General features: G+C 52.5%; 1 protein-coding gene across 2 annotated transcripts in view; it reads left to right on the forward strand.

The window, feature by feature from the left end:
- LOC142898196 (nectin-2) overlaps window positions 1-16,944 on the forward strand; it is a 95,556-nt gene that overhangs the window by 28,647 nt on the left and 49,965 nt on the right. For both annotated transcript variants that reach the window (XM_076041015.1, XM_076041016.1), the window contains exons 2-6: window positions 5,566-5,675; window positions 6,548-6,797; window positions 8,808-9,101; window positions 9,881-9,998; window positions 10,646-10,794. In XM_076041015.1, coding sequence (XP_075897130.1) covers window positions 5,566-5,675; window positions 6,548-6,797; window positions 8,808-9,101; window positions 9,881-9,998; window positions 10,646-10,794 — 921 coding nt within the window. The remainder of the gene's footprint in view (window positions 1-5,565; window positions 5,676-6,547; window positions 6,798-8,807; window positions 9,102-9,880; window positions 9,999-10,645; window positions 10,795-16,944) is intronic.

Consider the following 16,944-nt stretch of genomic DNA (forward strand, 5'->3'; position numbering starts at 1 on the left):
TTTGAGTTTCCGTCTGACCTTTGAGAGCTGCGGAGAGGTAAACAGTCGGCGCCCGGCCAAACCGGCGGCATTCATAAAGCCTTTCATATATATATATATACGCCACATAATGAGTGACTTTAACTTTCTGAAATGTTGAAATGGACAGACGGAGCTGTATGAAAGGTTCCGCGAGGTCTCAGAGTATTTAGAGCTTCGTTTTGTCCGGCCAAAAAAAACATAAAAACAAAAATGCGACTCCCGCAGAGAAGGCCGGACGACATTTGGAGAAGAAAATATTATCCAAACCCGTCCGGACTTGAAATTGGCACTTTGATCTCTGCCGTCTCTCCTTCCAAGATGGTGTTTTTTTGCTTCCTACCCTTGGTCCAGCATTGAGCCAAAACAATGGGGCGGTGCTGTGGGAGCAGCACCAAGCTGCTATTTGGCCGAGATCCCACTTGGAAGTCGCTTGTGTCCAGGGTTTTGCGGACAGACGCGCACACACACACACACACTTTTGTACCGCGGAGAAAAACTCACAGCGCCAATGATCGAATCCATCATCCTCTGCTTTTTAATCACCAGGCTCTTTTTATTTTGGCTGACAACCGCTTTTCTGTTTATTCTTTGTGCCATGCCATTTGAAAGATAACCATAGTGTGGGGGGGACGGCGGAGGAGTCATTTCTCTTGATCTAATATCTTCTCAAATCTGGGATGACCGTCCCTCTCTCCCTGTCAAACTAACCGGCGGCCAATGAAAACGAAGCGGGACGTGGCTTTGACGCCACGTCGCTAAAACCCGAAGCAACAGCTGGTCGCAGCTCGTCGTGGAGGAATTAAAAAACAGAAGAAAAAAAGTGGTTGTCCTCCTTCTCGTGTTCCACTCATCACGCACTCAAACTGAGTGTCGTGCACGAGCTTGCTGGCTTTGCATTGGGAACTTCCCACATTGAGATGAGTCGATCTTGGCGTTTCGGCGAACATTTTCAAACGGCTGAGGGAGGCGCTACCAGATGATGAATCTCCAGGTTCTCGCTCAACATGGCGATAATTGAGTGCGATAAACCGAGGTCGCCTGCCTGCAGCGCAGAGGCTCACGTGTGATCCCGCTTTTTTTTTCTTTCTTTAGCAGGTTCTAGAACAGGGGAGGGCAAAAAAACCCTGGTAGGAGGTGTGCTTTAATGTCTAATCAAAACCACGGTCTTTGGAGAACCACAATACTCGAAATACATTTTATTACTTACTCACTATTATTATAATTCCTTCAAGTTCGGCGGGCCAGGTATAAAAGCTTAACGTGCCACATATGGCCCCCGGGCCGCAGTTTGCCCAATCCGGATCTCTAGAAGAACGTTCTCCCTTTTTTTGTGTAGAGCGCACGTTCGGTGTCGCTCTGGCGGCTCGGAGCGTCGTGGAGGTCATTTATCCTTTTGCATCATTCATGAGGGCCGTTTGCTTTGTTATTGCAATTGATGTGCTTTCAATTATCTCGGCCGCGTAGAAGTAAACACTCACACACACGCACGCACGCGGCCGAGGCAACCGGAAGGGAAGAACTCTGGGCGCTGGAGCCTCGCTGGCATGGAAGATGGTGGGTTGCACTTTATTGGGGGAGGAGGAGAGGATCAAAATGAATGTACTGTAAATAATATTGACAGTCATGTCAATGCCGGCACCCAGCGACATGAATCTCAGTGTGTCAGCGTGACAGGTTTGAAGGAGGGATGATGATGATGATGATGATGATGATGACGACAACGACGGTGTTATTATTGTCATCGTTATTTCCAGGAATGAGAAACGTCTTTTGAGGAAAGACAAATTCTATGAGAGCGGAATTGTGGAATCCCTTTCGGCGCTCTCGGAGCGCTCCTCTATCAAAGCTAAGTTAGGAGAGAGGGAGGGAGAGAGAGTGGGCACGACCACGACGACAACAACAAGTGGAAAATAATGGTGGTGGTGGTGGTGGTGATGATTCATGCAGGCGGAGAATAATAAGAAGCCTCGGTGAGGAAACGCTCCCACATCCTCCCGTCAACTCGTCCTTGTTCTCCTTTCTTCCGCGGATCAAACGGGAGGCGCGGGGGGGGGGGGGGCGGGCAGCGGGCAGCGGGGAGGGGGAGAGCGGCGTCCCACCGCCTCACCTGACGCTGTCAAGAAAAGAGGAAAGAGGAAGCGAAGGCCGTCAGGCTGCAACCAGAAACCAAAAAAAATGCTTCGGATGAAATCTCAGATCTTTGTTTCATGTTCTTCCCACCGGACTGAGTCTCCCGTCTCGTCTCAGCCAAACTGTTTCTCACAAGGTCACGAGGTCACAAGGTGTGGAGCCTCCGCCGCCGCCGCTGCTCCTCTCGTCACCTCCCCTCCTCACCTCCTCTCGTCACCTCCCCTCCTCCCCTCCTCTCGTCACCTCCTTCTGTTGGCCCTCCGTTTCCGTCGACGTCTCTCGGTTTCGCTTCCAGACGTTTTTCCTCTCGCACCCTCCGCTCCCCTCGTCTGTCTCTCAGCGTTCTCCTATTAACCTTGTTTATCTCTCGCCCGCTGTCTCCCCATCGAGACCTCCCCCCCTCCTCCTCGCCGCTTTCGCTCTTCACTCCCCCTTTCATTCTCTATTCCTGGCACCACTTTCTCTTCACACACTTTCATCCCCACTTTCCTTTACATCTCCTCCACCTCTCCTCCCCCTCCTCCTCCCCCTCCTCCCCCATCTCCATCGCGCCTCCCCCCCTCTCCTCTCCTCTCATCCTCCATCACCTCCGTGTTCCCCCAGCCTGCCTCCCGCCTCACCCCCCCGCCTCCACCTTCCACTTCCGACTTGTGCCGCTGTGCCGACAAACGGTGGGAAATATGGAAATGTCGCCATGACCTGGCAAGGTGGGGGGGTGGGGGGGGAGAATCAGAGTGCCGCTGGCTGCGTGTGTGCTGGCTCCCCCCTTGCGCGGCACACGCGTGCTCGCCGTGCGCGCCGCGTGGGTGTTGAAGACGTAATAATAGACGACAGCTCCAACGATGTTGACGTCTGACTACTTGTTGGATGCTTAAAGAGGGCATCGCGTGTTTGTGCTCGTGCGTGTGTGCGTGCGTGCGTGTGTGTGTGTGTGTGTGCGTGTGTGTGTGCGTGCGTGCGTTGTTTTAAGATGTAATTTGGTGCTGCCACTTGTGTGTCACCTGCAGGCAGCAGTGGTGCTACTGTAAAGTAGAGCAGCAGTGACAGGAGGCCTCTGTCTCGCTCTCGCTCTCTCTCGCTCTCTCTCTCTCTCGCTCTCTCTCCCTGTTGCTCATCCTCCTTCAGTTTTACCCTTGAACAGCCTTTTATTCACTAATTCCCTCAGTTCACGGCCTCCCACCCCCCCTCCTGACGCTCTCTCGCCCTCCCTCCCTCCACCCCCCCCGCCCTCTCTCTCCCCCCACACTCACTCCATTCTGCTTTATATGACCGATGCTCTCTAAATATTTATACCGACAATTACTTTTTCAAATGCCGCCATGCCTCCGGGGAGGGGAAAGACCGGTTTTGCCGGTCGGCCTGGTCCGCATGCACACATGAGAAGGCAGCAGCAGCCTGTGTGTGTGTGTGTGTGTTTCTCACCCCCTCCCTCCTCTGTTTCTCTGGCTGAAACGACACAGACTCGAGTCAGAGAGTTTGGTGGGCCCGGTCAGAGACGGTGAGGGCTGCCGCGACTCCGCCCACCGTGCCTTGTGTGCGCTCTTCATTTCCCAGAGGCCGTGTCCGGTCTCAGAAGGCCCGGCCCGCCTCTGGTCCGAGCTCTGCTCGGGTTTGACCCGCGCCGACTCGCCTCTTATTGCCTCCAAATGACAGACAAGCGGGTGCAGCCCCGGCTCTGCCCTCACTTTATCTGCGGCCGCGGGGCTTCGGCGGCGGCTCTGCGCATGTTCCAATCTTTTCCCGTGGCCGCCTGCCTGCCTGCCTGTCCAACCTGCCGCAGCACCACCACCACCACCCGAGTCCATCAGCCAGGACGAGCAATCAAGGCCGTCGATAGCCACTTCACCCTCCGTCTCTCTCACTCTCTCTCTCTCTCACTCTCTCTCTCTCTCCTGCCACCGCCCCGTTATTGTTCACCAAGCGTGAGCGCCGCCGCCGCCACTGCTATTCCGAACGCTGTCGTTCCGACAGATCACAGGCCAGCGAGCTCCACCAGGCTGATCTGATGTTTCATGTTACGTTAGTGCGATGCTGCTACTGCTGCATGCTGCTGCTGCTGCACGCTGCTGCACAATGCCCCCCTTTTTTTTGAGTCGCCTGGCACAGATATGTCCGATGCAAAGGGGGGGAGGAGGGGGGGTTAAGGAAGAAAGGGGAAAAAAAAAAAGATCCAACCTTTCTCCTCCTTTCAAGCTCAATAAGTCGCCGAGCCGGCCGCTCCCACAGGCGGCTCGGCGGCTGTAAGGAGGTTGTTTTGCGCTCGTAAATTGGGCCGTTCCTCGGAGAGCTGCTGTTATTCTAGGAAAGGCTCTGTTTTTTTTTCTCTCTCTCCCCCTCCACTTCCACTTTCCTTGCCTCCTCACCCCCTCACACACCCGTATTGATATCTCTCATCTCCCTGGAGAGGAAAAGGTGCCTTGCTTATTGCTCATCAGAGGGAGAAGAGACAGCGCTGCCCTTTCCTTTTATCTCCTCGCCAACGGGTGTCATGTTTGCGCGCGCCGCTCCTCCTCCATCAGCCGTTCCAGTAAGTTTCCGCGAGGCAGCTTTTTTTTTTTCTTCCCCCCGCTGGCTGAACCGGTTTCCGCGGGTAATAGTTGGCGCTGGGGATTTTGTTGTTTTTTTTCTTTTTATATCGGCGTTGCTGCACGTCGTGGTTTCACGCGACACTCTGGCAGTCCTGAGCCCTCTCCTCTCCTCTCACCCTTCCTCACCCCTGCCTCACCCCTTGGCTGCGAGACATTTGAAGTTGTGCGTCTGCAGGTAATCCACTCTCACTTTTAACAGGTGCCATCTCGCTGACATACACTAATGCACGCTTACTCACACGAGTAATTACGTTTTCACAGAGACCTGGATTACACAGAGCGCCCGCCCGCGCTCGCCCGCACCGACAGATTGTCGTTCCAAGGCTCCTACTGTTTCTCGCACGCCCACTGACAGAGGGGAAGAAAGACAAAAAAAAAACACAACAAAAACCACCAAGAAAAGCATATTTGTTTTGACTTTGTTATACAAGAATATGTCGGCACAGCAAATGGCAGGCTATAGAAAAGCAAAACCCATCCCGATGATTTATGGCTAGTGTGCAAAAGAGACAAAAGAGGCTTGGCTTTTTTTTATTTATTTATTTTTTTATCCCTCCTACCTCTTTTTTCTGTGTCCCGCTGCTCGGTCCACTCGCAGCCGGAGAGCCTCAGTCGAGTCTCGGCCTACTTGCCTGGATCACTGGTGTCGTCCTCTGTCGTGCCTCGTTGTACCAGCCACTTTCACTCTGTGCTCATTTATCATCAGGAGGCCTGAAATGCCGCCGCCTCCACAGTCTCTCCGCTGCTTTCCCATCTTCCCAATCCCAGGTTGCGAAGGAGGATAAAACAGCCCACTTTAATGTTTTTTTTTCTCTGTTTCTTTCAGGAGCCTCGGGTCAACGGGTGAAGGTGGAGCCGGAAGTGTCGTCGTATCCCGGCCAGTCGGTCACCCTGCGCTGTGCCTTCGCTGATCCCACTGAGGTTCAGCTCACAATGGTGAGGGGAACAAAATAATAATAATAATAATAATAATAATAATGATAATAATTTGTCTCTTTCATGTCTTTTCTCTCTCTTTATCTGTCTTTCACATGACGTGCCATTAGGTTCCTTTGCTATGGCGTTTCTCACAGACGCATCAAGCATGGTTATGTGGTCTAAACGTGTCTGTGGCAGCTGAAAATGTCAGCACGAGGTGCTGACTTAGCACTGCGCTGGTTTTGTGACCACAATTTCCTCTTCGCAAATGGACATTGAATGTAAAATGTTTTCAAAATTTGCTGTTTGCCAGCTATTTCCCCCCATAAGATGTCACTGAGGTGCCGTTCCGATTCGAGGCAGCAGAAAAAGTTTTTATGCACATATTTATTTATTTCCCCCAAAGATTGACAGGAGAATTTTTATGCGAATCAAAAAGACCATAAAGCGATAATAAATCCTGTTTGTGTTTATGTTGCACATTAAACAGTAATCTTACAAGGCGTAGAGCACAATGCTAATCTGAATGTCGGCGCTAAGTTTTTTTATATTGCATTTTGGATTAATCTTTCATTACTTTAAACAAACATTGCTAAGCTTTATTTGGCTTTAGGGGATTGAAATATGATAATAGAGAGTCGTCTTAGTTGCATCTCATTGGTGGTGTGGAAAACTGCGGGAATGAGGAGGAAAAAAAAAAGAAGAGAGAGCGCCACCGCCGCTCAAAGATTCCACATCCATATTCATTCCCGCTCGGCTGCTTTGATTGTGATGCTGCTTCCAGCACGTTGTGGATCGCTCGGAATTCTCCTGGTCGCTGCTTATCGCCGCCGATAAACGGGCTCCTTTTCCACGCGTTGTAACCCCCGACTCCCCCTCCCTGCCTGCAGGTGACGTGGATCTACGAGCCAAAGGACGGAGAGCGGATCAACATTGCCGTGCTGCACCCCAAGTTTCAGCCCAACTACCCCGATTCGCCCGTCAAGGGCCGGGTCAGCTTCGTGGTCGACCCCCCCAACCTGTCCAGCCCTTCCATCCAGATCAGCGACGTCCGCATGAGCGACGAGGGCCGCTACATCTGCGAGTACGCCACCTACCCGCGTGGCAACGAGCAAGGCATCGTGTACCTGGTCATGCTCGGTAGGTTCCTGACGCCCTGCTGGGTGGCCTCAGACCGGGGGGGGGAAATATTTCTGTTAAACACTGCAGCTGTTTGCATGTGTGTGTGTTGGCTGAAAAGAGAACGTTCAAGTCTTGTTCCTGGAAGAGATAACGTCCTTGTGCCAGTTTCCAGCGTTTAGTTTCACTTTGAAGGGAATGTGAAAGTGAAATGAAATAACCAGCTCAGAATTACAAATGCTCGAGTCTGGGGGGAAAAAAAACAACCAAAAAAAGCACCGCTTTGTTTTTCTCAAGTACCTTGCGTTTCATGCGGAGCAAAAAAAAAAAAATCTATGAATGTTCATATGCTCGCTAGGCAAGCTGAAGGACATTCAGCCAACAGCGGGTTCAAATTCACGGGCCCGCTTGGCAGCGCGGAATAACCAGAACCCCTGATCGTTGCAGCCACCAGACTGTGTCGGAAAACATCCCAAAATAAAATTCCAAATTACAAAATTCATAGCGACATTAATCATTCCAGCTTAGTGCTTGAAACCAAAAGGGAGAAACAACAAACAAAATAAAGCGCAATAAAGTTCTGGCCCGGCAGGTGGGAATTCCCCTGGCCTGCCGCTGCGGTTCGGAGCGCTTTGCTGCCTGCTAAAAATGGACTTGTGGTCACGTGGTTCGGTCCGCGCTGGCGACACCCAAGCCACTGACTGGAATCCTTCTCTTTCTTGTAAGAGCTAAAACGGAACGTCTGAAAGTCGAATCATCACTGGGCGCTGCCTTTAGGTCAATGTTGTTGTTGTTGCTGTTGTGTATGTGCGTGCGTGCATGCGTGTGAGTGTATTTAAGTCAGTTAAAGCCAGGGCATTCTTGGTCATTTCTTCTGGGTTTTTTTTCAAAATAGCCTTTCATGCTTTTGTTTGTTAGTTTGAAATGACAGGGGTAGTTTGTGCTTTTGGACCTTAAAATGCATCATTTGTTCTTCTTTAAAGAGCCAGAAGTTGAACTGTTGTAGTTTGTCTCAAATTTTTTTTGACCCACATTTAACTCGACTGTCTTTCACCGGCCGACACACATTAACTTTGCTCAGTTTATTGGCATTTATGAGCCTGCGCTGACTACCTGCCCGCACTCCCGTCTCTCCTGCCCTCGCTATCTCTCGCCAAAGGTTGTGTGCGGGTTAAAAGCATGGCCAGATGGACGTAATTGCTTTTATAAGTGGTATTGTCAGATCAATTGTGTTCCTGTTAATGCGATGGAACCATCGGTCTAACCTTGGCCCGGCACCAGTCGCTGTGCTGCTCTGTGGCTCTCCTGGCTGCCTCCGATGCATCATGGCTCCGCCTCCCTTCGGGGCCTCAGTATTGATCCGGCCGCTTGTCATGCCTGCTGTCAGCTCAACTTTTGCCCGCCCTCCTTTCTCTCATCCCGCACTCGTCGCCATCACAGATCGCGGGCGTCGAGGTATGAGGGCGGGGCCGCAGCGGGTTAGCTAAGGTTGTCGTGACTGGGTTTAGAATTTGCATATGAAAATGCGATTGTTGCGAGGGAAAAAACAAACAAACAAACAACCCAAAAAAAAAATAGTTTATTGACGGGGGCCTAGAGTGATTGGGGATAGATTAAAAGAAAATGGACGGAGAGCTAAAGAAGATTTACGGTCGGCTCGTGTTTGCGCTGGCGCTCGTAATCGTTTGTCGATGCTCTCTGCTGGACAAACGGGGGAGAGAGAGAGGGAGAGAGAGAGCAAAAAGGGGTGAGGGAGAGCGGGTGAGTGTGGTGGAGGGAGGGGCTGTGGATGTTTAGAGATTGACGTTTCGGATTTGGCCTCTGTCACGCCAGTGACTCAAATTGTTTATCAATACACAATGCACATTATCTTTCCCTTAGCCCTCTGATTTCCATTTGATCTATTTCTGCATCCTCTAATCTTCTCCCTGCCACACTGTCTCCCTCCTCCATCCATCCATCCATCCATCCATCCCACCCTCCCCCATCCATCCATCCATCCATCCATCCATCCATGCCTCCACCATCCAGCTAAGCCTCAGAACCTGGCCTCCGTGGTGACGGCGGTGGAGGCCTCTAAGCCCATGGTGGTGGCGCGCTGCGAGTCGGCCGACGGCCGCCCGGAGGCCAAGATCACCTGGGTGACCACGGCCAAAGGCAACGCCACCACGGTGTCCAAGCCCGGCGCCGACAACACGGTGACCGTCACCAGCGAGTACAGCTTGGTCCCCACGGCGGTGGACAACGGCAGGGACATCAGCTGCATAGTGGAGCACAGGACCCAGGTCACCCCCGAGAGCTTCAAGATGCAGCTGGCCGTCCAGTGTAAGCTACCCGACTTTATTTTTCCTGTGATTTATTCCATTTTTTATAGAAGCGTATTGCAGTCAGACTAAAAAAAAAAAGTGTGGGTGGGGGGGCTCAGTATCTCGTAATTGTAAAAGAACAGAATTGTTCATGACAGAATATATTATGTCATGAAAAAAAGAAAGTCATCACGTAAAAATTTGAACCTTCCGCTTTTTTTTTCTTTTTTTTTTGTATAGTATGACAGCAATACACTTCCACATTTTCCAATTCTGGCATCATAGATCAGATAACTGTGTTTGCTATGTACTGTATTCCAGTTAGACCAGGGGTGGGCAAACTTGACTGGTGGGCCACAATGGGTTCTGAGATTTGACAGAGGGGGCCGGAGCAGCAGCAAATGGATGGAGTGAAAAATTATACTGTATGATGGGATATATAGAAAACAAGTGCTTTAATGTCTATTGAAAATGAACCAGCAAAAAATGTGTCTTTGAAACCCCACGTTATTTTGCTCTCTATTAGAATGACTCTTATCATTCTAATAGAGAGCAAAATAACACTGAAAAAAATGATGAAATAAAGCTATTTTATTAATTACTTGCTGTTAAGAGAATTTCTTCAAGCTTGGCGGGCCTTATTATAAAGCTTAATGGGCCGCATAGGGCCCCCAGGTCTTAGTTTGCCCATGCCTCAATTAGAAGTGACTGACTTCATGCATGTCTTCAAAGTACAGGTAAAGTACATTTGTTATGCCTCTCGCTGCCATTCATCCTTTCTTTTTTCTCCCTATCCAGATGCCCCTCAGGTGACTATAGTTGGCTACGACAACAACTGGTACGTGGGTCGAACCAACGTGCTGCTCACCTGCCAGGCCAAGGGAAACCCCAGCCCCTCCACCGTCGAGTGGAAGACGTGAGTTCCGCCCATTAGTTTTCTCGTTCGATCTTTCCAATCTCTACGTCTTTCCTGCGTCTCCCCCCCCCTCCATCAGCCCCGGGGCCCCTCGGCGCCGCAATCAGCGCTCTTTCTCAGCGGCTCCGCGGCCCCGCGCTCTGATTATAGAGATAGTCATATCGCTTTTTCGCCCCCTGTAATGGACTCTGCGACTCGAGGTTTAACTGTTGAATAATGAGAAACACAGCGTTATTCCCTCCGTCGCTCTTTTTTTTTTCTTTTTCTCCATTATCAGCCATTAACATAAACTGTGACCAAATTTAAAGGGGAGGTGGGGGGGTGGGTGGGGGGGGAATCAAACGGAATATGGAAGTTAAAAATAGCGGTGAGATTTCGGGCCGACACGCAGCCTCTTCGGCGATTCTTCTTCTCGCTCCTCGGAAGGCTGATAAAGCTGCGCCTCTTGTGAGGAGCAGCGAGACTGATTGCTTTTGCAGCGTCCGTCATGATTAGTGGATTCTGATGACATCGCGCACTGCGGTGCTCTATTTGCCTTTGTCATCCTATTGTCATTGCCGCTTGTGTTTCTTTTTTTTTTTTTTTATTGTTGTTCGTCCATTTCTCAACTTTCTTAACAACGCCCCGTTGTTCGCCGCCCCCTGCAGGATGTCGGGGGTTTTCCCAGACACGGTGCTGAGGAACGAACACGAGCTCAAGGTGCTGAAGGTGGACGACTCGGTCAACACCACCTTCGTCTGCGAGGTCAGGAACCAAATAGGGATCGGCAGGGACCAGATCACGCCCATCGTCAGAGGTGAGTCCGAGCCCAGGAAGCGACCCGCGCGCGCACCCACGACGCCACACTCGGCTTGAAGACGAGCACGCGCGCCGATTGGCCCAGAAAAGCGTCTGAGACATTCGGCGTGCGCAGTGATCTGGAGACGCCAAAAAACATTTCGTGCACCCCGTTATAACCCAATAAAACCGCATTTGCGCCTCAGCCGTCACAGCTCAGCACATCTGCCGCTTTAGGTCACAGCCAAAAAAAAGTCCTAAAGCGGTTTTAGAGTGCGTGCACGCTGTAAACGCGTCAACAAAGGAAAAAAAGAAAAGCCTGTGAACGTTTCAGAAGTGAAATGAGAAACACAGTTTTTTTTTGCGACGCACTCGGGCCTCGTTCGTCACATAAAAGCTTCCCCTCGCTTGTATAAAACAACATTTATATCCTCGGAAATTGATGAACTGGAACCGAGTGCACCTTCATCACACATGCTACTCATTTCCTGGTGTGCTGCGTGCTAATATCTTCCCCAGGGACGCACCTCGTTCTGCCTCACACATCTCATGGACGCACACACACACACACACACACACACACACACTCTCTCTCTGTGTGCTGAGGTCTTTGGTGTGTAGTTTAGGGTTCAGAGGGTGCAGCTGCTCTGTCTGTCTGTGTGTGTGTGTGTGTGTGTGTGTGTGTGTGTGTGTGTGTGTGTGTGTGTGTGTGCGCATACATTTGCATGCTTTTTGGGTCCTCCGCTTAACTTTTTCTCTTCTCTGTGGCGTCCTATTAGGAGCGAATGCCACTTTTCTCCTCGCTCTTGGCATGCACTGACTAACCCTCCACTCTGAGAGCGCCTGCTGCGCCTGCTGCCCCTGCAGCCCCGCAGGGCTGTCTGGGGGCACCGTGCATCACATTTCATTCCACAAAATTGTTTTTTTGTCAAGGTTTCTTGTTTTTTTTTATACTTTTAATCATTTTTTTTTTGAAGTCTGTACCTCTTGTTTGTGAGCACGGCCAGCGCCGCTAACGGACGACCCCATCGCTCCTCCCGCCTTTTTTTTTTTTTTTTTTGGTCGCAAATTCATTTCTCCATTTCTTGAGAGTGGCGTCGCCCGCGGAGACTCGGATTGAGAGGGTTGATCTCGAGCGAGTGAGCGGCTTCTCGGCGGCGCTCTTCAGCGGCCGCCCGAGCAAATGAGCGGCGTCGAGGGGCTGCGGTCGGCGAAAGAGACGCCCCTGACTGGCGGAGAGGCTGACGACTTTGAAAATGAAGTGTTTTCCCTCTCGGTGCTGCCTGGTGTGAGTTGGGCTGAGGCCCGGTGTGTTCTGCTGCTGCTGCTGCAGCTGCTGCTGCTGCTGCTGCTGCCGCTGCCGCCCAGGATCCGTCCTGCTGTTTGCCTCGCGCCGTTCCCGCAAGTTCTTTTTTTCCGCTGAGGTTGCGAGCAAACCTCACCCGCACTGGGAAGAAAACGCTAACTCCCCCCCACCGCCACCCCACCGCCCCCATTGGCTACGTTTCCAGAGCTTCACAGCCACTCCGTGCCCCCATTTCCTTGTCTTCTCCATCTGCCTGTCCTTCCTTCCCCACCTCTCCCCCCCCCCCCCCGGCCTCTCTCGGCTCGTTACGGCACCACGGCATGCGTCAACAGTCCTTTGGGGCCGTTCTGTGCCGCCGCCCGGCGGTGTAACTGCCTTCTGTAGCACAAAGGATGTCACCGTCTCCCGCTGCGTCGTACAAGCGACGAGCGGCGAGGACACAAAGATCCAGGGGAGATGCGGGAGGAGAAGGGAGCGAATGAAGGAGAGGGAAGGAGAGAGAGCGCTGGAACCTGCTGCTTTTACACTGGGAGGAAGAAAAAAAAAAAGAGCTTCAGAGAGGAGTGAGGCGGGGGGATAAATGGGTGCCGGCATGCAGTCGTGGCACTAAAGTAGAGGAGGTGTGTGTGTGTGTGTGTGTGTGTGTGTGTGGGGGTGGGGGGGGGGCATGAGGGATGGAGAGCCCAGTGGATGCTGACGGCATTTAAAACTCCCGTGGGAATCTTGCGCCAGCGCATCCGCAGCTCGGCAGCCACTGGCCTCGGCCATCTCCCAGCCAGTCAGCCGCCATGGCGTGGCGTGGACGCCTCTCTGTCTCCAAGCCTCTCAGAGTGGATCAGTCACCCTCTGCTGCCTCAGCTCCTCGCCTGCCTCATTCCGTCATCCCTTTCTGCGCTCTTTCTCCTCATCCTACATTTTCCTCTCTTCAATCCTTTTGCCCCCCCCCCCCCAACCTCTCCATCATCCCCCCCCTCCCCCTCCCTCTCCTGATCTCCGAACTTCGCCTTCGTCGTCTTCTCTCCGCTGCACCTTCCTCCACATCGCGCCTGCCTTTCGTCATTGCCCTTTTATTTTCCTCGTTTTTTTTCTCCTTCTCCTTCTTCTTCCTTTCCCATCATCTCATCTCGGCTCTCGCCAGGCCCGAACACCTCCTCGCCTCGTCTCTTCCCACTCCCTGTCTTACTCACGGGCAGAAGAGGAGGAGGAGGAAGAGGAGGAGGCAGGAAGGATAAGACGCGGGCTAAATTTGCCAGCACAACCAGAAGACGTGACGGAGGCAAGCGGCAGCGAGCGTGTCGGGGGGGGGGGGGTGATGGAGTCAGGATGGATTGCAAAGTGCTCGTGAAAAAGTGCCTCTTGACGGCGGGGGGGCGGGCGGGGGCGGAGGGGAGTGACGAGAGAGGCTGAGTGACTCCAGATGGGGAGGCTACGCGGACCTGCAGAGGCTAATGTGAGCTGCGCGCAGACAAAAAGGAGCGGAAAGGCGTCCGACGGCCGTGAAATGGCCACCACCTGCTACATGGCACCTCGCAGCTGCATGACACACACACAGGCACGCGCACGCACGCACACGTGCAGGTCTACACGTTGGCTTGCATCTCGGTGTCTCGGTGGGTGTTTGCCCTCCGCGCCTGGCGGTGGCAGCAGGACGTGTGTTCCCCTCCTCGTCCTCTCTGCTGGAGTCGCCTCCCTGCTCTCATCCTCCTCTTCCTCCCCTTCATCTCTTCCCCCTTTCTCCTCCGTCAGCGTTCCCCCTCTCCCTCCCTCCTCCAATCCAGTTTATCTCTCCCCGGCTGTCTTTCACTCTTCCCCAAGTCTGCCGCTGATCTCCCCTCTCGGGGAAGACGCTCCTGCCCCCGGCATTCTCTCCCACTCTGCCCTTCCCCGCCGTTTGCGGCCGCGCCGTCCAGTATCTCCCTCCCTCAGAAGCTTAACTCTTAAATACCAGACGCTCCTTAATCGCAGCTTAGTCGCCTCCATCCCTCCATCCCTCCATCCGGCCGTCCACCAAAGTTCTTGCGCGTCCGCTCCGAACTCCCCCGTTATTCCTTACAGGTGAATGATCCCAAAACGATCCTCCCATGTTTTAGGAATATATTTATGATCATTTTCCGTGACTGGGAGTCAAATGGGAGAAATTGGCAGAATTTGATTGTTTAAAACTCAGAAAGTTGAATAAATCAGCTTGGCTTGGCTGCAGTTTTGGTTTCCTGGAGAAGGAGGAGGAGCTTGTCGGGACAAAACAATCCCCTGAGGTCACTTCGCAAACAGTCCCGCCCTTCAGTTCGCAGCCGTCGCCTGAGACGCCTGGTAAAACAAGCGAGCGGCGTCGCCTCCCACGCGGTGCAGATCCGAGCTGCTTCCAAATGACTTGTGCCTCGCCTTGTGATATTCCGCGCGGCAAAACTCTGTCGGCGACGATATCAGTCGACAACCTGTAGAAATGTTGCCAAGACGGCTCAACTCCCGAGAGGAGAGTCGGGGAACAACAAGGAAACCACGGTGCTGCGCGTTCTCTCGCGGTAATAAAACAATGTACGGTTAAACTGAAAAGAGGAAAAAAAAAAAACGGAATAAGCGGAGGAATAAAACAGATGTCATGGCTCCCTGCGTGTCGACTGAGGAGCTCACACAGCCAGCAGTGGAAGATGTCCTCGCTTTTTTTTGGGGGGTGGGGGAGTTTAATCATTCCCGTTTTGTGAGACTCATCCTAGCAAACAGTTCAAGGGCGAGGGGCTTGGCCGTTTTTGTGTGTGTGTGTGTGTGTGTGTGTGTGTGTGTGTGTGTGTGTGTGTGTGTGTGTGTGTGTGTGTGTGTGTGCATGCATGCATGTGTGCGTCTGCTTGTGTCAGTGTCCACAGTGTATGTCTCCGGCCATGCGAGAACAGCCGGGGAACAGGTCTGATGGAGCCAAATTTCTCTCCACCCTGCAACTGGCCCCCTGCCCACGCCTCATTAGTACACACTCGCCGACACACACACACACACACTCGCATCTCAGCTCAATACGTTAGCATGCTGACAGTGAATATCGCTAAGCTATGCTCTAGGTGCAGCCCTGCCCACCATCACTTGGCTAATGACCATAATGCTCTCTGTTTGTGTGCGTGCTCGCATTCCCTTTGTGCGTGCGCACGTGCATGTTGCCCATGCATGTTCTTGTCTGCCGAGGACTTACTGCTGCTCCATCTCCCTCATTATTTGCACTCACTTGGAGATTACTGTCATGCCGGACGAGACTTCAGGAGACGCGCGCTGCTCTTTGGCTCTCAGAGTGCGGCGCGCGCGTGCGCCACCGTGTTTATGCATGTTGTTTTTCTTTCTTCCCTCTCTTTTTCTTTCCCCGCTTGTCATCTACGCCGCATGCATATTGCAGTTTCGCCACCGCCGCCGCCTCACCCTGCTGCTGCTGCTGCTGCTGCTGCGGCGTCCTCTCCTCAACCCCAGTTCCACCAGAAGCGCTGCTGTCGTGTGGCTCTGTGTTTCCTGCCCGGCCCGACGGCCTCCTGGGGGTGGGGGGGGGGTGTTGCGCCTTTGCATCTATCATGTAAATCTTTCAGGCCTCGTGCCCAGAAAGTGGAAGAATGAGCAAATGAATTTTCCTTCCGCAAAAGACGATGGATTCGCTGGCGAGTTGCGAGTTCTGGGTGACACACTGCTGGCAAAGTTATCCGCGTAACACATTAAAAATAATTGGACGAGTGGAATTCGGGGGGGAAACTGCAGTCTGATTTTTTTTTTTTTGTGTGTGTGTGTGTCTGTGCCTTTGATGTGTCGGCTGTCTGCGGCGACCGTCCCCGAGTTAGCTGGAAGGCTGCCATGCGCCGGGACTCCGCCGAGTCCAACGTGATAATGCATTTCTTGTGTTCCCGTCGCCGGTGGACACCGAGGGCGAGCTGTCAGTCTTGTGCGTGAACGGGAATGTTTGGCGCCGCTCGCGAAGAAAAAACAGCCCCTGCGCGCTTTGGGAGGCTGGTGGGGGAAAATTGAAATAAATAAAGATGAAACGCACCCAAAAGAATATCACGTTGCCCCCCCCCGCCCCCCCCCCCCTCTCTCCCTCCCACTTGGCGGAGACGGAACAGACTGAGTGCATTAACCACCGAAGCGGTCGGAGGTGGGGAAGAAATGGCTGCGGTGCGGAGAGCGAGCGCGCCGCCGAGCGCAGGTGTAGGAAGAGAGGGAGCGCTCGACACGAATTATGCTGTCAGCTCTCTGTGCTCTCGACAACGGCAGACGGCTTTCTCCTGGATTTCAGATGGAAGTGACAATGAGAGCCGCGGCTCACTCGCTACTTTAAAATTTAGGAAGGGATTTTCAACAGCCGCCTGTGCTTTTTTTTTAATCCGCCTCGCCGCAGCCTGGGGAGAGTGCAGGGAGTGGGAAAAAGGGGGAGGGGGTGGGGGGGGAGGGAGTCTGAGCAACAGAAGGAAATATCCAACTTAGCCGGCGCTTTGTGATCACTCCACTTCTGGCGGCTTGAATTAAAAATTAATTTGCTCGCGGCTTTCTGGGTGTGATCGCGGCACTGGCAGCGGCTCAACCTCTCCTGTAAATCAGCGGCACCTCACAGCCATGAATAATAACCAAAAGGCCGATTGGATGTTTGTGCAACATAAATGACTTTATTGGGAGGGTGGGGATGATTTATTTATAACCAGACGTCATCCGGGGTGGCAAACAGAAGAACTTTGACATCTGTCGCAACCAGGAGACGCATCAAGTTTGCATTCACCTGTTGTTATTATTAATTCCATTTCCCAAAATATTTGGTATTCTAAATAAAACCAAGCAAAAACAGACGACTGTATTAGAACTTACCATTGTGCTCCCTGTTGTTGTGGTGCATTGTGTGCATTTCCT

The sequence above is a fragment of the Nelusetta ayraudi genome, unplaced genomic scaffold (genome assembly GCF_046127955.1).
Source record: "Nelusetta ayraudi isolate G7.1 ecotype Tasmania unplaced genomic scaffold, CSIRO-AGI_Nayr_v1 ptg000063l, whole genome shotgun sequence".
Classification (NCBI taxonomy): domain Eukaryota; kingdom Metazoa; phylum Chordata; class Actinopteri; order Tetraodontiformes; family Monacanthidae; genus Nelusetta; species Nelusetta ayraudi.